This window comes from Semicossyphus pulcher, unplaced genomic scaffold (assembly GCF_022749685.1).
Source record: "Semicossyphus pulcher isolate SPU_LCO1_2020_fin unplaced genomic scaffold, fSemPul1.0.p SCAF_10, whole genome shotgun sequence".
In the NCBI taxonomy this organism is placed as follows: domain Eukaryota; kingdom Metazoa; phylum Chordata; class Actinopteri; order Labriformes; family Labridae; genus Semicossyphus; species Semicossyphus pulcher.
This window is the reverse complement of record NW_027211604.1, coordinates 10,333,353-10,354,376: the sequence shown is the minus strand read 5'-3', so window position 1 is coordinate 10,354,376 and position 21,024 is coordinate 10,333,353. Positions and strand designations below refer to the sequence as shown.

The following is a 21,024-nucleotide window of genomic DNA, read 5'->3' as shown; positions in this document are numbered from 1 at the left end:
CTGTGAGAGCAGCAGCAGGGTGTTGTGGGAAAATGCCGGTCCACAGCAAAGATGAAATAAACGGCAAGATGACGCTACCAGCGCGACCAAGAGGGGCGGAAGTTGGAAAACTAACCCGGAAGACAGAAACAGTAGATTTCTCTAAGAGGATGTTAAGATGTCTTAACTTTGTGCAACTAAATGTGCAGCATTAAAAAAACCTACTTTATTTAATGGCATGATAATGTCGTCCATCACGGCAAAATGTGGTTGGAAGAAATATTTTTAGTAGGCTAGCTTGCATTTTTTTAGCATTTCAATGAAAGTCATTTCAATAACAAGACTATATGCTGTCAAAAAGCTGATCCAAATTGGAAAATTTAAATTGACATATAGTGATAACCACTAGGCTCAACTGGCAACAGTGTGCAAAACTGCAAGTCAATTTTCAAAACCCACAGGCACAAATTCTAAAGAGCAGAGGCAGATGTCAGTGAGGAGTCCTGATTATTTACGTGCTGGTTCTATTTGATTCAGAATCAGAAATTAATCACAATTCATGCTATGCTCTCTGACAGGTTTCACTTTTGGTTTACCCCATCAAGGCTCTGCCGCAAACCAGTTCTTCGTCAGGAAATATCAACTTACTCAAGAGTATAGATCTACACTGGTCACCTTCTGGTGCTGCTGATTATACTGCTAACTGCTACCCAGCTTTGTGCTGTCAGTTGTTCACTGTAGCTGGTCTTGGATGGCCACAATGCCTACCTTGGCTTCTTCTGCTGCTTTGTCTGGCATCACAAGGTCGATTGTTGCCCCACCTTTACAAGATACTTAACAAGGGGCTCAGTGGTAGAGTTGGTCATCTCTCAATCAGAAGGTTGGGGGTTTGAACCCTGACTGCTACAGTCACATGTCCAAGTGTCCTTGGGCAAGACATTGAACCCCAAATTGCGCCCAGTGGCATAGCCATCAGGTATAAAGAATAGAAAGACTAGAAAAGCGCTTTATAAGTGCAGTCCATTTAACTACTGGCTAACCTGCCCAACTGTGCCTCATACAGAGTCTCCATGTAATCTGCCCATCCAATGCACCCATTTCCCACAACACCAAGCAGGAATGGGATACTAAGCTGGTGGCCAAACCTCCTTGAGCGCCTGCAGACCTCTTTGCACCATTGACGTCTAGCATAAGTATGGGGGAACTCCACCCATTGACTCTCAACTTGTCTGCTAATCTTAGGTCAGATATACAAGAGATGCCGCTTAGGGGTTTGCAGTAGTTGTCTTCCTGGGTGGGCTCACTCATCAGCAGACTGGGCTTGCTGCAGAGGAGATTGTAAATACAGACAAGGTAGGTATAAGTGTTCACAATGAACCCTGACCTCTTTCCTGTGAGGTGCTTCAATGGGGCACAGGCACCTCTGTCTGGGCCTGTTCAGCCTGAAAGAGCATGAGACAGCAACTTATTACCACGTCCATCCCCCTGGAGCTCACACTTAACGAATGTTAGCCAGGCCTCCTCTCCTCCTGGCTGGACAGGAGACCCTGGAGGGACTACACACTGCAGTTCTGCCACTAGCCTCCTCACTTCAGCAGCATTCATCATACCTCTATCCCCTACCACTCAAAGATGGCAAGATTCTTCTACACCTATTTGTGGATTCCAAGTTTAAGAATTCCAAGATTAAAGAAAAACAGGGGAGGTGGATCTGCCCTTAGCCATTAAGGCTCTTTGAGTATACTAACCGTGTCCACATAAAGAGCCTACAGGGGTTTCATGTGGTTGACTACATGTGTGTGCAAGGCTAGATCTGTCTGCCTTTTGTATGTGCTCTCTGCAGGACATTTTGTCCATCTACGAGTTTCCAGACAAAAGCTGCATCACCTCCACTGTGTTGTCATAACAACTGTGGCTCGCTGTGAGGGCTTTGACTTTGTGCATGCCAATGATAACTCCTCTCAGTCCTGATGATTTCTACAAGGCTTGAAAATGTAGGGGTCCAAGAGTCTCCTCTTTAAACCCGAAGGCTAGCTCACATACGGCAACACTGTTTAGAGGGAGTAGAGCTCATACTCCATCTTTATTAAGATGACCCAACTGTAAGTGCATCAGTATGTCTCAGGGGGACGTGGGCTGATTGGGGTTTAATCAATTAAAGGCCTCTTGATTGCTAAGCATTGCCATAAACAAAAAACCCCACAGTGAGTGCACACATCTCAATAACTTACTCTGGGTCACTTCTAGTATTTTGTAGCATTTTGACACACCTAAACTCAGAATGATCAATAAAAACAACCATTCAGTAATTGCAGAATTGTGTTTGTCTTCAAACAGCCCTCTATTGAAGTATACAACCTAATCAAGCATTTATACATAATGTGCCTACATGCTTTCTGCCTTCACTGGCAACATTAATTGGGGCTTAATACAGGTAAATGGAGATTTAGATACAAGTTATATCATATGTGATCTGTCTGAATGACAACCATGGAAACTCTTCAGTAGGCAGTATGTACTGATTTGACATTAGCTGCCCTTTCTTCCTCCACTGACTCCTACCCCTGCAACACCCACCCCATCCCAATATATTTTCTCTCACCTACTTGATATGCAACGATGAGAGTAGCTCAAGGCCCTGCATGGTCTGGAATAGATTCCTTACTTGACCCCGTCTAGCTAACTGTCTTTTTAAAAGTAGCTCTTCTGAGTGTGCATAGTGCTGCAGTGTGATTGAGGCAATGAATACCAGTCTCATTGTCACCTGCTCTCAGCTTTAATTGAGACGTCTAACGCTATGATGGATATGAGCTTAGACTAAACTGCTTCGCCACTCTGAATGAAGCCTTTGTGGAAGCACTTCAACCACTCTCATATTGCTGCATTTCTTTCGCCTGCAATTACCGCTCCTGCAATCATCAGGAAAATGGCGCCATTGGGCTGTAAATGAAGCGTGTGGAAGCTGATATTGGGAACTTCAGGAACATCGCAGGCTGCCTCCGATGCCTCTACTGTGACGTTTAATCTTAAGCAAATCACATCACTGAGCAAGAGCAAAGGTTATAAATTATCTTTATTATAATCCTTGGAACAGCGTTCAGTATACAGAACTTGCATTTTTTGAGTTGAGAAACCATTAGTTTAAGTGTAAATGATAAATTATATCAGACAAAAAACAAAAACAATAATCTGTGTTAAACAGCCTTCAGTTCCAAAACTAAATCAGACAATCGTAGCGTTCTGTAGGGATAGCCTGCATATTATTTAACATGCATGATAGAGTGCACTAAAGTCAGGTGGCTGATTATGATAAACAGGCGAAATTGTGACATGATAAATAAAAGTGAAGAAGAAAAATTGATTACAACATAACACTCTCATTAGCTGCATTCAGAGCAATCACTTCCAGAGCCTATTAATACAGCTAACACATGATTATGTAGATCTAATTAAGAGTCAGTTATTCAGGATCTCCACTGGAGTAAAATCAGATCAGTCAGTGATCGCGTTTGTGACCCGAGAGGGAAAATAAATGCAAGACATGTCAGAAGAAACAATTTAGGATTGAAAAATCTTTTTCTTCTTTAGTCAGATTTGAACATTTAAAACCATAATCCTACTGAGAATTGCTCCCTCTGTATTCTACATTTTGCAGCAGATAAAGGATGATTCGTTTTCTTCTTTGGTACCACAGGCCTTCAGACCTCAGGCCAACACTTTCCCAGACTGGTTAATGACCTCAGCACAGCTAATAATCCCTGCTTTGTTCTCGGGTTGGAGCTGTTTCTTTTCTGCAGCAAGCTAAACTTGCAGATATTCCACCAGCTCATGGCTTTGGATACAATTTGGGGGAAAATTAAAACACATATCTGCTGTGTCGGCAGTAAAACTGACTTTATGCAATATTTTCCCCATGCTACACATTTTCCTAAAGAGCCAATTATATTGTCCTGGACGGAAAGAGTGGCTTTAAGTTATCCAGGACCCATGTAGAGTACATTTTACTATTATCATTATTCTCCTCCTGTCCTTACAGTTAGGCCCCTTAGGGTCATCTGTCATACATGTCCACTAAATGAGCCAGTGTTAAACAGAAGCAACAAAAAGAAGCAACACAAACACAACTAAAGATGAGAAGTCACATTTTGTTTTCATGATATGGGTCTCATGGAGCGAAAGTACCTTTGCATGGTTATTGCACATACTAAAACTGTAAAACCTATTACAAAACACATAAAGTGACTGATGCCACAGCAGTGGGAGGTATAATTAAACATCACAATGTGCACTATTGCTATTAATGACAAACATCTGCAGCTGCAGTCGTCTCTCTGTGCAGGACTCCAGTGTTTAGCTACACTTTAATACATTTGGTTGATATATTTGCCTTCTTCCATCAAGCCTGTTTCGCACACTTCTAGGTGACCTTACTCCAGATTTCTTTTTTATCTACACGCGTGACGCTTTTGATTCCAAATATTCGTAACAATGTTCAGCAGAAAGCAGAGGATTCGATCTCCTCAAACACGGTAGGATAAATACGTCTGGATGAGGAAATAAAACCGAAATGCTTTACTCTGAAACTCAAGATTTCATATATTTCATTCCTAAAGTGAACATGCAACATTCAGTTGCTGTTTTCCCGTTATACTTTCAAGCAGCACTCATCACATAGATATATAAAAATAAAATTAAATACAAATAAATAAAAAAAGAATAAACATACATTGAAAAGTGCAAATGTACATTTGTTTACAGCATGACATATTCACTGTACAATCATCGATTATATACTCACATTGTTTTATGCATTATAATAAGGATTACTAAGTAGCATAGTTTGAGTAAGAAATATTTCATAGCAAGTCTATTTGAAAATATTTGCATTGCCCTGTGACAAGGAGAGGCTCTTCTTAACGTTGTCAAGGGTGAATGTGTGTGTGTGTGTGTGTGTACGTGTGTGCGCCTGTGTGTATATGTACCTGTGTGTGAAGAATGTACCTTGCAATAAGGTGTTCTGTCTGTGCAAACAAAATGAAGCAGAGGAAACTGAAATCATTCTAGTTCAGAGGCACAAAAACTGCCCAGCCTGCGTTTCAAGTATCTAGCATTGTTTTGGACGAGACACATCTGTCAGACATCAGCAAAGCAGAGAGAACAGAGAGAAAGAGAAGGAGAGAAAAAAAGGGATGCTTCCTTTTGCAGCTCAGAGAGGAGGCAGCTAAAGAGTGGAAACAAGCAGTTCAAAGAATTGTGTCAAAAGAGCGACACAGATTTGACAAACACTTTTTTTTTTTTACAATAGAATATGCTATTGCACTTCACCTACAACACTCATCCCCCGTTTCACCCGGTATGATTAAGACAGCCCTCCGCATCAGGCTGGAAATAGCAGTCATGCTTGCTTTCACATTTTGCCTGGATGCTTCCTCAGTCATGGCAGAAACAAACATGTATATTCAGGAAGCAAGGAGTCCTAGGTCTGCTCGCAGGGGGACATTTTTTACAAACGTTTCCTCCATGACTGATGGCTCTACCACTGTGAATGGTAGGGCATGGGGCCTGCGGAAATGATCCACACCGTAGATGGTAAGTGTGGAAAGTCATCCGCTGGCAGTCGGTTCGTTTTGGTAGTTTTCCATAGAGATGAGCCATTAGTGTCTTGGTAAGAGTACCCGATGAGATGATCCTACAGGAGAGCCGTACAAAGGTTTCCTGGCACGAAAGTTTCCACTTTTCCTGCTGGAAATAAAAGGATGTCCATGTTGAAATCCTGCTCCCGGGGTATCTTGACGTGTTGGATTACATTCTGAGGGAACTGGACTGAGGATCTTTAAGTTGTCGGACACTCTTGCACCAGGATGGCTGCTATGGCTCCCCGCAATCTCTGGGGCTTGAGCTCATAAATTATGTGGCGCTTTCTTGGAGTGATCAAATAAGTTCCAGATTTCTCAGTCGGAAGAAACATGCTATAATTTCTGTTGTGTATTCTGTGTATGTATGGTGCAGATACTTGATACTTCTGGAGGGTAAAGATGATCTGAAAAATATCTGGAGGACAACTAATAATGGGCAGGGGCAGAAGAACAATCCACAGTCTGGACTTTCCTTTGTCTTGAATAAACCATTCCAAAGATGATATTGTACTGTACAGTTTGAGTAATGGTGCAGCAAAACTTTCTGATGATTCCTCGTGCTGGACTTGTTCGTCTTTGTACATGTACGTGAAGTAGAGACAGAGAAAGAGAGACTATATATTTGCTTACGAGCTCACACTTCCAGGATATGTGCGAGCGTCCGAATCCAGCAGTGTTTCCGTCTGGACGTCTTAGCGCTCTGACTTGACTTTGTAGCGCAGAACCAGGTAAGTTGCCAGTCTGAGGACCAGGAAGAAAACCCCCAGCACCATGAAGTCTACGTAGAGCTTCGCATCCTCCACGTCCAGCAGCTGCAGGACCTCCTCTGGTTTTTGGAACTTACACACCACGCCCGGACACTCCAGCTCTGACCGGTTCATCCCATAGATGGAGAGTATGACCCCCTCGAAGCCGTACCTGAAAGCAAGCATATTTTTTCTTACAAAACCTCATGAACCCCGGCTCATTCAAAGATAATAATTTCAGATCAGAGACAGCCCAACCACAAAGCCCTATGGCTAAAATAAATAAACAAAAATGTACAAAGACTTGTTGAGCTCTCTTTGAAGTATAAATTGAGTGAGGTAGGTGGAAGTACCTGACGTAGGAAATATAAGAGCTCCACTGTAGGTACTTAGGAATGGTGTCAAAATTGACGAAGAAGCCAGAGAAGAGGAGCACAGGTATGGCTGTGACTGGACCAACGAAGGTTGCCACCTGTGAAAAGAAATAGCAATATTAGCAATATTCAAAAAACCTACAGTTAAAGTAGAAGGATAAAAACTGATCCAGCAGAACCAGAGACATTTTGTATTTCACACGTTCTTCTTCCTTGTGCCTACATTACCCACAATGCAGCACTGACAGATGTGTTATTATCGCTAATGTAGAGTTGACCTTCTAGTCTTTAGCAGAGACAAGAAATACGCTACAGAGTTTAACAAGTGGGGAGCCCTACAATTTACAGGGATTTACTGACCGTTTAACATCTACCAGACTACGCAGCGCTTTCACAAACTCAGAATAAGGTTACACACAGCCCCAACTCTACACAAAAGTTGGTTATGCCTAAATGATGAATAGTGGCTTACATGGTAAGTAAAGCCAAGGACACATAACATTTAAATAAGGAGTCACATGCCTGCTTTCTTGGCGGAGGCCCCCCATCTCAAGATGCTGCACTAAGCTAGCATGTACTGATATCAGTTTCAACTGTCAACAACTGTAAACACACTTTGATATCTGTCCTGGAATGTGGAAATATATTACTTTGAAAAATAACCATCACTGGCTTCCTAGGTCAAAGAATCGTGTTCATATGTACACATCTCAGACTCATATACGTGGTGAGCCCAGAAACGATTCAGCAAATCTAGAGATCCAGTCTGAGAATCCGAACAGTCCAATCCTAGCAGTCAAAACGAAACATTCATTTTCTATACTGCTTATCCGTTTGAGGAGGCTGGAGCCGATCCCTGTCAGTATTCGAGAGGCGGGATACGCTCTGGACAAGGTCACAAGTCAGAGAACTATTCACTCTCGCATTCACACCTACAAGCATGTCGTTGGACTGTGGGAGGCAGCTTCAGTAATAGGAGTGAGCCCATGCACGCACAATAAGAAGATGCAAACTCCACACAGAAAGCCCCCCTTTGGCTGAAGCAGAATTCAAATCAGGAACCTTCTAGCTTTTAGGCGACGGTGCCAACCTCTGCACCACCATGCCACCCACCAAACTTTCAAATGAACAAAAAGCAAGGAGGAGGGTTAAATAAAGGTGTGGAGGTTTGCCTACCTGCAGAGATGTGGAAGCTGCACCTATAAGCAGACCCAGGCTTTGGGCTACCAGGGCGGTGGATGTTGACAAGGCCATAAAGAGCAGGTATCGACCCGCTTCAGGAGGCTGCTCCGTCATCCAGTACACTATACTACAGTACATGATCGGACAGATCACCTGCAAAGAAGATGTCAGTCAAACATTCTGTATAAATGTCCAAACCATTGTATGATCATGTGTTTGAACATTACCTGGAACGGTACATCTGCCATGGTTTTGGCCAGGTAATAGGCCTTCAGACTGTACCAGTAGTTGAGATGTTCCCTCATAAACACAGACATCTCCAGAGGAACTGTGGAACAACAGCAGCGTTAAAATACTTTCCACTTCAACCAGGAAAACGACACGACAAATCAATGTTTCCCATCTCTGGTTTACACTTACAGGTCAGGATGGTGGGCATCAGGGCGGCAAACATGAGGAACAACATGGAGAAAAAGAGGAAGCCAGTGTTGTTGAAGACTTTGCTGGCATCATTTCCAATTTTGAGATAAAGCAGGCCGATCAGAACTCCAATACACAGATGGGACATCACCCTGAGGTGGGTCAGCACCTGGACAGCACACAAAACAAACATCAGCTCTACCCAGAACCCTATAAGTGATACCAACAAGACAATTACAGCCTGAGTTCGAGCAGGAGTAGTTTATATAATATTTATTTTACCATGTCCCTGCATATTGTGATGAAGGTTCGCTTGAAGAGGATGCAGAACTGTGTGAATGTACTGGTGGCAAAGCTGTGTTTCTCAAGGGTTCCTGTGTCCTGTGGAGAAAGACAGTGAAAACGAGGAGTTAGTGATGTTATACACATCGTTAGAGCCGTAGAGAAAATTAGGTTTATTTTAACAGAAGGTGCCTCATTTGAAAATAGTTAATAAAAAAGTTATATACTGTGGTATGTACCTTTGATTCATATCTTTCTATATTTCCAAAAGGCAACTCGACTTGATTGAAGTTCTTGAATACGTCTTAAAGAACTTCAAATAAGTCCGGCTGCCTTTTGGATTAAGCTTCGAATTATCTTGAACCTTATTCCCATGATATTTGTTTTCTTATCTCATCTATATCTATATCATAGCACATTTATAAAGATGTCTGTGCTCCCTAAATTTGTTAATCCTGCTATCAGAAATTGTTCCTAGTATCGTAAAGCACGACCAAGTGTAGTAAAAACCATGTTGGCATGTGTTGGCACATGCTCTGTAGATGAGGCATTCAAGCGAGCACGACGGGGAGCACCAGATTTTCTGACCGTCGCCGATATGATAACAGGCATCTTGTAGTCTTTTTAGTTAATGAGTTGAATGTGAACGGAACTGTTAGCGTTATTAATTTAACTGTTAAAGCGTCTGATTGTTTCATTTTAGATCTGTCGCGTTCGTCTTTTGGATCGCATGGGAGTTTGCCTTTTGGAGAGCACGAGTCAGACACCTCGCATCCTGCAGGAGTGGCAAAGAAAACTATTTGTATACATAAACACGAGAAAACTATTAGCCAAAAAGAGAAATAATAGCTTTTCATTCATTGTCAAGTTAGGAATCAATCTTTAACTGCTCTTAAAAGTATGATGACATGGTCTAATCATTTATTCAATTTATATTGCAACAAATAATACAAAATATATTCCAAAGTCCCTATAGAGACATTTCACTTTCTCTTAACAATTATAATGTCAGCATAGACATACATTTTGCTCCTGAATGAATTCAGACCTGCAAACACAGATCGCACACTGGGTCTGCATCAAACATTAGTTGATGAATGATGGCAGATTATTTTTTAGAAGCCGACAAATGAATCCAAAAGGTCACTAAAGTTCAAACAATATCTTAAATCATGCAATCAAAGAAGAGGAAACTTAGGAGGAAAATAGCAGAAAATAGCAACATGACCGTACAGCACATAAGAAAAGCGCAGCATAAAGAACACAATGATCTCCTTGTCTATGGTAAAGGTTACTGCCTGATGCCTACAAAGAAAGAAAGAAAGAAGAAGAAAGAAAGGGCAACGTAGAGGAAATCAATAAACTGATAAAATGTTTAAAGGAGCAGAAGGGCAAATCTGCAGCATGTAGGAGTAACGCTGTAGAGAGCTTTTGGTGGTTTAGATTTACAGTTTTAGCATTTAGCTGATGCTCTTATCAAAAACGACTTAAGAGGCTGAGAAAGAGCGAGCGAGAGGAAGCTCGCTCGAGACGGGCTGAGGAGACTGATCGATGGGGAGGAGGAAAGGAGGAAGAGTTTAGGGCAAAATAAGTAATAAGGTGGACAGGTGATGGACTATTTTGTTTTAATGTTGCAAAGTTTGCCAGGTTGTAAAATGTTATTGGGTGTGATAGCACATTTGAACCTCTAAAATCAAGTTATAGAGTACTTTTGGTCAAATGGATGCAACTAAAACTCGTTTTCTATTGAATAAAGAGAGAATTTATCATTTCTAAAGTACTTTAGCTTTGTATATTTGAATGTATGACCTATTTTTTCCTAGTAAAAGATTAGTCCATCACAAGCCGCTAAAGGAAACTGATGAAATCTGATGCGATTTCCTGTTATTGAACAAACTCTGAGACGAGTAAACGCAGACAGTCTCAGTGTCCTGGTTACAGAGTTTGCATGTTTCTGTGATTATGTAATGCAAGGATGTGATCTGTAAGAATTTAGGTTGTATTACTCACACTGTGACACTGAGAGGGACAGGAGGAGTCACTCTTGTCTCTGGAGTTCTTCTTGCCCTCCTCAGAGCACAGACCACCCTGCACCGCCTCAAACAGCACCGGATTCAGATCCCCGTACTCTCCTGAGGCCACCTCAATGACTGTGGACAGAGAGGGAAAGCTAGTAAGAACAAAAGGCACAAACTTTTTTATTTGAACTTAAAGAGGTAGTTGACTTACTGAAGTCAGCCGGATTGTGATACGTGGGGCAGTGCAGGCCCAGGTTCTTCAGATATGGGATGAGGTAAGGGACGGTGCCCTTGTATATGCACTGACCCTGACTGAGGATGTACAGCTGGTGGGGGAACACAGGAACACAGTAATCAACATAGTTTCCAACACGCTGCCTCTCTGAATAATAAATGAACAACAGGCCTGCGTATCGACTCGTCCGCTGGATAAAATGAATCATGCTAACCTGTACTGTCCTGGTCTGAGCAGCGGCTAATGGAAGGCCAGAAGTGTCCGGCACTTTAAGCACTCAAGTTACCTTATCAAACATCTCAAAGAGCTTGGCACTGGGCTGATGGATGGTGCAGATGATTGTCCGTCCGCCCTGAGCCAGAGACTTCATGAGGGAGACGACCTGGAAGCAGGATGCGCTGTCCAGACCACTGAGATGGGACGCAAAAGGAGACAGACGCTCTTTTTAATCCGTATTTCTGTTGAGATTACACAGATTCAAACTGTGGGGGTATTTTTTTTTACCTGGTTGGCTCATCAAAGAACATGACAGGAGGATTGTTGACCAGCTCGAGGGCGATGGCCAGTCTTTTACACTGACCCCCGGAGAGACAGTTGGTGCGCGTTTGAGCACACTCCTGGAGACCCAGAGCAGTCAGGATCTCATCCACCTTACACACACACACACAGGGACAGATATGGGTACATGATGATGACAGGGATATCATGATAGATGCAACCTTATATCATAATATTGATGTGTGTTTTGATGTGGAACTCTCTGTGGTAATGCAAGAAGGACCTGGCTGTAAACGAGATGGTTGACATCAACCTGAGTGTAATCCATATAAACAGGAAATCATGTGATCAACGCCTGAAGAGTTTAGTGTTTTTCTTCTGCTGAAGTGTTGGCTTTCTTTGCGGATGGAACACAAGTGAAAGTGTATTTGGAAACAGCTAAGTACAAGTGACATTTTTCTTAATTAAATCATCGGTTGGAGACTGTTGTTCTTTCTTGTGTTGTTCATTTGTGTGAACAAAACTTTAAGATGTTTTTGTGTGAAAATGTAGCTTAAGCTAGCTAGAAGGAGAAGTTATTGTTATTTTTATTATATAAAAATATTGTTAAAAGCAGGAGGCATAATTTTATTCACGCAAAAATTGTAAATTTATATGAATATTTATACGTGCTGGGGCTGCACGGTGGTGCATTGGTTAGGGCTGTCGCTTCACAGCTAGAAGATTCCTAGTTTGTGTCCAGGTTTGGACGAAGGGGGCCTTTCTGTGTGGAGTTTGCATGTTCTCCCTCCAGGTTCTCCAGCTTCCTCCCACAGTCCAAAGACATGCCCGTTAGATTAATTGGTGACTCTAAATTGCCCGTAGTTGTGAATCTTTCTCTATGTGTGAGCCCTGTGATTGATCCCGCCTCTCAACCCATGAAAGCTGGGATAGCTCCAGCCCCCCCGCGACCCTGAACAGGATAAGCAGTATAGATAATGAATGGATAAAGCCGGTGTTCTCCTTTATATGCAGTATAACCCACAATGACTTCACACAATAAAACATATTGAAACATTTCAACATTACAAAGGCATGTTTGTTTCATGTACCGATTGAAATATAATGTAATCAACTCATTTAGACTCACAAGTTCCTTTTTGACCTGCATGCTCTCATTCAGTTTCAGATTTGCAGAAACCTGAAAGACACACAGAGGTCAGCACATTTTTAACTGCACAATTAGATTTAATGAGGTGTTATTTTAAGACGACCGCACCATCATGGCCTCCCTCGCAGTGAGGTGTGGCAGCAGCATGTCGTCCTGCATGATGTAGCAGGACATCTTCCTGAAGGTCCTCAGGTCCCTCGGTCGACCGTTCACCATGATCTGCCCCTTCATGCCCGTCTCCCTGTTCACAAACAAATAACAGAATTATACTCCTGCCAGTTTCAAATGACTAAATTCAATTAGTTAATATGATTTCATGCACAGTTGTAATAGATTATAATCTGCTCAAACCCTATGCTATTTCACATCTCACCTGTACCCCGCCAGGATATTCATCAGGGTGGATTTCCCGGCTCCTGAAGGTCCCATGATGCCAATCAGCTCTCTGCTGTTAAATCTTCCAGACAGACACTTGAGGAGGGCTTTGTAACCTGACAAAGAGGGAAAAATGTTACATTTCTGGTGCTGTTATTGGCTTGTAATTGTATTTCATTTGTACCAGATGTTCTTCCAAAGATTGTCTGTCTCTGTCTTAATGACAAAAAAAGCCAAATAGAAAAGTAAGATATGGATTGATGTTTGCTCTTGACAAGAATGAATACTGAACATTTCTGCTGACATAAAATCATTTTACTCTCTATATACTCTCTTTACCCTGTGATCTTTTAAGTAATGGTCCATCTGCTTGAACAGTTGTGCACACCTTAATAACATCTTTATATCTCAGTCGGAGACAGAGAAAGTTAAAAAGGTGGAACAGAGGTCGTGGTTCAGTCTAACGGCTTGTTTCTTTGGCTGTAACTGACTGAACCCTTAAACTCAGTTCACTGACTCTTAAAGTGGTGCTACGGATGGTTTTACAGATAGCAAGCTCCTGCAAGGAAGGTCACGCTCTACTAAATCTGAACACCAGGAATTCCCAGACAGATAATAGTGTAACAAATATGCTGTGATATATATATATATATATATATAAACAGTATCCCTATTTTCAAGCTACACTGACTGTAACCTACATTTACAAAAAAAAGATACTAAAAATGCAGGAAATGGGAAGTTAGACAGACAAAGGAGTGCAAGCTGTTATCAGTGTCTGGGAAAAATAAAGGATTCAAGGTGAAGCTGTAACGAATAAGAAGAAAATAAAATATTTTACACAATTTTAGGAGAGCTGAAGAAAAGACCCATGTGGCGCCAACAGAAAAACCACCGGCATCACTTCCCTGCAGTGGTTTTAAAAGTGGTCCTAGTGGTGTGGCCTGCTAATGAAGATGGCTCAGGTTATGTCATGATGCATTCCTTAACTCTTGTGATGCTTTAAGCACAGTGGAAACAGTAACATTCATTATATATAAAGTTACTGTAAGGATCCAGCCTCCTTGTCACCCCTGTCTTCCTCGCTTCACCCATTTCTCAACTGTCTGCAGGCATGTCTCAGGCTGTGTAATTAGGGTCTCAGCAGAGCTGCCAGCCCCCTCAAACCCTTACTATATGAGCGAAGTAGCCTAATGGCAGTGCCCCCTCCTTCCTCGCACTGTTATTACATCAGAACGCCTCGGCTCAGACAGCAGAGCAGCCGGCTGTCGGTGAAGCAGCCCTTGCTCTGGCATGTGGTGCATACTGATGATCTAACCCGCTGCTGTAGGTCGCACATAATGATGGTCTTATCTGTGCGAGGCTGCAGGCACATCACCCTGTCTCATGAGAGCCACAGACCTGACCGCCTCACCATCCACTCATGACACCAAGAAGACACACATGTGGCAATATACACTCAGCAATCTTATGTCAAAGTAATTGGTTATCAGCCAAGGTTCAGGCGAGGTTATCCCTTGCCTTAATTGCAGCCCAAGACATAAATGCAGCTGAATCCTTACACCAGTTATAAAACGTTTCCATTTACTATAAGAAGAAAAGATTTTTCTAACACTCAACCAGTGTTTCTTTGATATCTTACCTTAATTCCCCTTTCATTCTAATATTATGTAAACTGTACCATACAGTCAATGATTATTGGTATTTATCTTGTTTACCTGTATGCTAACGTTCTTAGCTAGGTTGTGGTCACACTTTGGGATGAAAAGATGGATTTTAATGACAACAGCATATCTTCTTGTTGGACTTACAGAAGTGCAATGAGATATTTTTTTTATCACACACATTCCTTCTTGTCAAAACCTGGAGCCTACATAACCCATAATGCAACTGCACCCCTGGCAGTTCGACTAGATATTCAGTGCCGTTATGCTAGTAGCGGCTAATGTAGCCTCCAGCAGCTAGTGATGATAGCAGTGATGAAGAGCAAGCTACAGAAGTCTGGTAAGCTCACTTCTTTCTATCCCTACACCCCTATTTTTTGCACCCATAATTTTTCCAAACTTGTAGTCCTCCTCACCTTTAACTGTATTTGATATCTCTTGATATCTGACTTAACTCACGCTGGACTCAAAGGGCTTTTCGTTTTTCTTGCATATATTTTAGTATTCCCCAAAACCTGTGAACAGACCTTGAATTTTCAAGATAGTGGATTTCACCTTCAAGATAAGCAATACATATGTTCGTACGGTGGAATTAAGTTTTTTTATAGACTGCTGACATATTTTTAAATTAATTTGTCGAATATTTAAAATTGTACAAACGAAAATTAAGGAATGAAAGAACCAAAATGAAACAATAATATCATTTTCTAATGGTCCTTTAGCACATTTAGCAGATAACATGCTCACTCTGCATCAACTGCTACCATTCTTCGTATGACAAATACTTAGTGCTCGGCTTTGAATGCTGTTTGACCCTCGTCTGACCCTGTAGTCTACATCAGAACAGGATTAATAAGCTAATACAAGACTGCTTCACATCACAGTGAGCTTCTTGTACAGAGTTTATTTTTAAATCTGATTTAAGAGAACTGTAAACTTGCATCACCATCTTGCAAGTAAATGTTAGTGGTGAAGTTGCATAGATTAGCTCACTATGCCTCACAGTCATACATTTGATTTATAATTTGTGATGCTTTTAAAAAGGTGCAGTGACAGAGGAGGTATTAAGACAAGTAATTGTCCTGCATTGAGAATTAATGTATTTGTAGTTTTACAAGTACTCCATGCAGAGAAATTGCCTTTTGGATAATGTAATGTATAAATAATATGTAATTAGATTAATATATATTATGTGCATCTTATTTGTGAAAAATATGAAACATTTGATATGTAGTTGCGACTGAGCTGATTTCTAGTGTTTTGTATTGGACTGTAAATCATGTTGTCATAAATTGAACAGCTCATTCATTTCTCCATTGATTAATTGATTGTTTGGTTTATAAATACTTAGAGATACATGCCCGTCTCAAAATTAGTGAAAATATTATTACTTTATTTTTCTGTATTCTTATCATTTCTGAAGCGAGAACAATGAAAAGATTATCAAAAACTGTACTAGTGCATTTTTTGTTTGTGAGATTAAATCTTATTGTGAAAAAAATCTAAGGCTGTCAAATACATGTAAAAAGTGCACTTTATCCCTCTCAACTGTAATGGATTAAATGCATAAAGTGGATTGAGAAGAAAGCGCACAAGTGGAGTATAAGAACCTTACACTACGTACGTACAGCCCTTGAGTAAATGTACTCTGTTACATTCCATCGCCTGTTTGTTCTAGGCAACGCAGTGCTTGTTGAGTAAAACATGTGATTGTATCTATAAGATGACCACACTCCTCTTCCTCCTTACAGAGTCTGACCATCAGTGCAGAGATGCTGTTGCAGTAAATAACAAAATGCAGAGCTGAAATCACCTCCGGGCATGTCAACATTATCCTACTCTCCCTCCCTCCATCCCTCCCTCCCTCTTCCTGTCCTCCCCCTTCCACGGTTGGTGTTGAGTTTCAACGGGAGAATACCTCAACAGGAGGAGAATACCCTGAACATTAGAACCAGGTCACAGCATCATAACAGGGATAAATGTCCGCCCTCACCTACGACACAAGGTACAATAACAAACGCAGACGCAGATCATCTATCAACTAACCTGATTGAACCCTTTTACACTAAAAGAATGTGCTCTTTATTTACTGCATTTACAGCCTCGTCCTCTTAAGAATCATTTCCTGTTCGTCATACACTTTAGGTAATGACTCATAGTAGTTTGACTAAAACACAAATTACAAATGACATCATGGGATGAACTCATGGTTCATGCCACACGTCATCCTTGTTCCCCTCTCTCCTCTCTACCAGCTGTGTAATTGCATATAATTCGACAGAAACAACATAACAAAGGATGTGTTTCTTCCAAGAGGAAATAAGTACAAAAGCAGAACAACAGCCTTAAGCTCGCTGTGATTACACCTGTTTTCTTTTTTTTTGCTGCTTTGATCAGGCAGACAGGCACTGCAGAGAATCAGCTCTGCGCTTAGCTTGTTAAATGAGACACAAACACCGACAAGCCGCTCAGAATAAACAGCAGCACGGGTCAAATATACAGCAAGTCGCTGATATTAAAGGTAGGTGTGGCTTTTCGTTTTTATGTGAGTGGAGAGGCAGTAAAGCAGGATGTGTGTGCTGTCTAAGACGGGGGGATCCGGGGAGATTGCAAGGAGAGTAACATGGCAGACGAGCGTCTTAATAAAAGGCTTAATTAGTAAAAGCTGAGACACTTCCTGTTCACACATCACCGGCCTGATGAGCTGAGGCCCCCTGAGGAGATAACAAACAAAAGCAGAAACCACAGGTTGATTTTAAAGAGGGAAAACATGTGCAACATCAGCGCGCACACAAAGGCTGCTCTTAATGACCACCACTCCCTGCGTGTCCCTCCTTTTAACCTCATGAATCCTCTCCATACATTCATGCTGTCCTTTGACAGGCTTTCGTAACGCACATCAATATTACACAAGACTGGAATAACACAAGACGACACGCAATGCATCATGTTTGGCCTCTATGTATGGAGAATGTAAATACAGGATGCCTCTGAAGCCCCGCCCCTTCTGAATGTACAGAATGTAACAGAAGCAGCCAAACAGGACAGTTTAAGGTTTAAGAGATTGTCATTATTAAGGTTAGTGAGTTTAAATGTTTCATGAGCAGGTCAGTCCTGACTCGCTGCCACCGCCTGCCATCAGACAACAGAGGAAAAAGAGAGGAAAGCAGTGTGCCAACCTGCGAGTGTAAATTATTTACTATGTCTAAACTCTGCTGAGCGCAGCAAGCCTTACTGCTACAACATGGTGGACCTGTGTGTGTGTGTGTGTGTGTGTGTGTGAGGAATGGACGGGGCTACATGTGTCACAACAACAGAGCAAGGCGCGAGAGACGGAGGAAACAATATTTTTCTTAAATGTCACAAAATGCTTCCCTTGGAACATTTCTGCGCTCCAGATATTGATCGGCACAGGTGGTGCTGGCTTACTCATCCATCATGGTTACTATGTGTGCTGAGCGTGCAGTACCTCTCCTCCTCCACCAGGGCCCCTCGCGGATGGTGTAAGAGAGCTCATTGAACTCCAGGTCCACGGCGGAGCGGCGTGGGAGGTGGGAGAAGCGCTGGGCCTCGGTGATGTGGTTCTCCACTTTCTTTAGGTGTGTGAGCAGCGGCGCCTCCTGGGGAGCTCCTCCGGGGAGTTTGGTCTCCTCCATGGGGATGCTGACCGAGCTCGGCTCCAGGGTCCTCTCAGCCATGCTGAAAGGCTGCAAAGGAGGACACACGTCAGTTATATTGACTGATTCCTCCACTTTTTATCTTCAAAATAAGAGGGTGCAGTCCTGCCTCATTTTCACACTTATTTTCACCTGAACAAAGTCATTAAAAAACACACACACACTTTCCTTTGTTTACTACTTTGTAGATGTCCGACTGACTTATAGGCCTCCATACAACTAGCATAACATAAAACTGTTTCCTAAGCAGATGTGTGGAAACAAAGGTGCAGCTGCATGCAAGATGATTTTAGGATGACTGCAGGCTTCATCTTAAAACAAGGTGCTGCACATGATCTGATTACAGTTCATCTCATGGAGCGCCTGCTTAAGGGGAATGAGATTCAGAGTGTGAGGAGTCAGGATCTGGTTTCAGTCCTGCAGCACGCTTATACTGCTGATCCACAGACATTTCCTCCTAAACTGAAGTGTGTGTTAAAGCAGGTAAAGCAGCTGCTGATCCTTTAGCTTTTTAATATCTGAAACGCGTTGTTTCCCTAAAATATGAGCATACTGACGACGTCAGGATATCTGCAGAATCGTGTTATTCAATAATAAGATGAAGTCATTAGCAAAAACAATACTCCAGTACTTACTGAAATGAAATTAGAGGATTATGTGCATAATTTAAATGACTTTCCTAAACTTAATCAAGTGGCCTACTTTGGATTAGAGTCTAGCTGCATATGAAGAGCCATGTAATTATCAATGAAATGTTCATGGATGAGGAAAATCTATTAGTAGTTGACTTAGGAATAACAAAATAAATGCTTATTTCGTGTACATGAAGGCCTGAAATTGACCTAAATAACCATTACTACTAAAAGACAAGCTGAAAGACAGCTTTGAACCTTTTAAGAGAATACAATTAGATAACAGCACATGGCAACACACCTATATACATGCATAAACAGTGATTGTCTAGGTCTAACTCAGTGACTCTGTATACACAATTCAACTCCTCCATCGCAATGCCCTGCAGGCCTGTAGTACTCTCTGGTTACCGTCTACTGTCCATGACCTACTGTGCTGTACGTGTAGTAAAACATCTTCATGCAAAGAGGAGCAGTGAAGAAAATTGACCGTGACTTCTATTGACCACCCCGCCATTAGTGAATTTCCATTACCAGCCTGCATATAAGCTCTGCAAAAAAAAACACTGACAGGCTTTAATGGCCTCTTAGTCAGATGAAGGCCTCCATGTTCTGTTATGTGCGGCCCAAAAGCCAGGACACGTGAGCACACACGCAGAAGGACGCACACAGATAGCTAGGTAGTTAAAGTGAAATATGGGTATTAAATGTGTTTGATAGTGTTGCAGTGATTCTGTGCTCTGCAGTGTGACTTGTCAGTGATGATGAAGATGCTCCCTGCTCTTCAAAAAGCACCTGTTAACAGCAAACTGATGAGGATGAAACCATGAGACACTACTCAGGCTGGAGAAAGGGAGAGCAGGAGGGAGAAGTGACTATTTTATAAGGTAGATGAGTCATAAATGAGCTTGTTCCAAGTACATACATTCAGTCCTACTGTGTGTTGCGTTTTACATGCACACGCACACACGCACGCGCCTTTTTGCACATACTTCTTATTATGATGACCAGGTGAGCAGCTCAGCCCTGGTTTCTCCTCTCCGGGTCAGAGCAACAGTGCTCAGATGATGCCTTCAGGTAAAAGCACACAATCCCTCCACATCAGAAGGTCCCACAAACAGTCCTAGCCTGCTCAGAAAAAAACAACAACAACAAGATGCTCACTGTGCGCCACAGTCCAGGAAAAATCCGGTTCCGCTGAGATGCATTCAAGGACCGAGCTGTGTTCTCTTTATCAATATGTCTCGGGGTGCGGCGCACATCGTCCCGCATCCACTACAGCAACTCCACAGATTAAAGCAATGTCCGGCCTCAAACTATGACTGCATCCCGGAGAGCCGTCAGGGGAACAGGATGCCTGTCATGTTTTTTTTCTTCCTCGGTAGGATTGTTACCTTCATCACATCCATCCGTCCTGAACTCGCATACTCCGGATACTCACACACATCCTCAGCAGTGCTGATGAAGATGATGATGACAATCTTCAGTGTCTGACATCTGGAATGAGACAAAAACAGGCGTACAGTGCTGCAGATGCTTCAGCAGCAGCAGCAGCTCGGTGTAGCAGCCGCCGTGATCCTCTTACCGGTTGGTGCGTCTGTGTGGTACGCACGCCGGTCTGGGATGCAGGGCGTTGCTGGCAGGATGCTACTGGAGGGGGGAAAAATACTGTTTTGGCTTTGATCGTTTCCTCCTATAATCCTAATCCGGAACTCATGTTTTAGATAAATAAAATCTCAGAGAAAAAAATATTTTGTAAACGCAGTGCAACAGTCGATCAGACACCTTTTAAGTCCTAATAAAGACATTTTAATAATATGACATTTATTTAAGGCTGAAGCAATGACCTAAAAGTTTAAATTACATCACACTTAATTAAATCTATTCCGATCAGATGGCCGACAAAGCCTGTTTCGTTAAATTAGCCTCTCAGATGCTGATCTGAACCCTTTAAGTATTCCGTTTCCTATTCTGGGACTACTTTGTGCTGTTGTCTCTGGGGAAAACAGAGATATGGGAATAAGCGGATGAAATTAGGCTAAAGCTCCGCCGTGATTAACACTTTCTCTCTCTCCTTCTCGTCCTGCCATATTATACCGCTACAGATAATCAATTTGAGCTACATCAGTGCACTGCTGCTGGCATTCAGTGTAAAC

The 21,024-nt window shown here is 42.1% G+C and overlaps 1 protein-coding gene across 1 annotated transcript; it reads right to left on the bottom strand.

Moving 5' to 3' along the window:
- Positions 1 to 3,040: 3,040 nt before the first annotated feature.
- Positions 3,041 to 19,981, bottom strand: abcg4a (ATP-binding cassette, sub-family G (WHITE), member 4a). The gene is made up of 15 exons (XM_069668069.1): positions 19,861 to 19,981; positions 18,029 to 18,266; positions 12,894 to 13,011; positions 12,629 to 12,761; positions 12,500 to 12,550; positions 11,377 to 11,522; positions 11,159 to 11,282; positions 10,849 to 10,963; positions 10,630 to 10,769; positions 8,620 to 8,718; positions 8,338 to 8,506; positions 8,145 to 8,245; positions 7,912 to 8,070; positions 6,715 to 6,833; positions 3,041 to 6,533 (listed from the first exon to the last, which is right to left on the bottom strand). The coding sequence occupies exons 2-15, from the start codon at positions 18,255 to 18,257 to the stop codon at positions 6,308 to 6,310; spliced, it is 1,929 nt and encodes a 642-aa protein (XP_069524170.1). The 5' UTR covers positions 18,258 to 18,266; positions 19,861 to 19,981; the 3' UTR covers positions 3,041 to 6,307.
- Positions 19,982 to 21,024: the final 1,043 nt, after the last annotated feature.

Coding starts and splice junctions, on each gene's coding strand:
- abcg4a (XM_069668069.1), bottom strand. CDS start 18,257: ATGGCTGAGAGGACCCTGGAGCCGAGCTCGGTCAGCATCCCCATGGAG. Junction 10,770..10,848: donor TCACAATCCGGCTGACTTCA/GTAAGTCAACTA, acceptor CTCTGTCCACAG/TCATTGAGGTGGCCTCAGGA. Junction 8,246..8,337: donor GATGCCCACCATCCTGACCT/GTAAGTGTAAAC, acceptor GTTGTTCCACAG/TTCCTCTGGAGATGTCTGTG.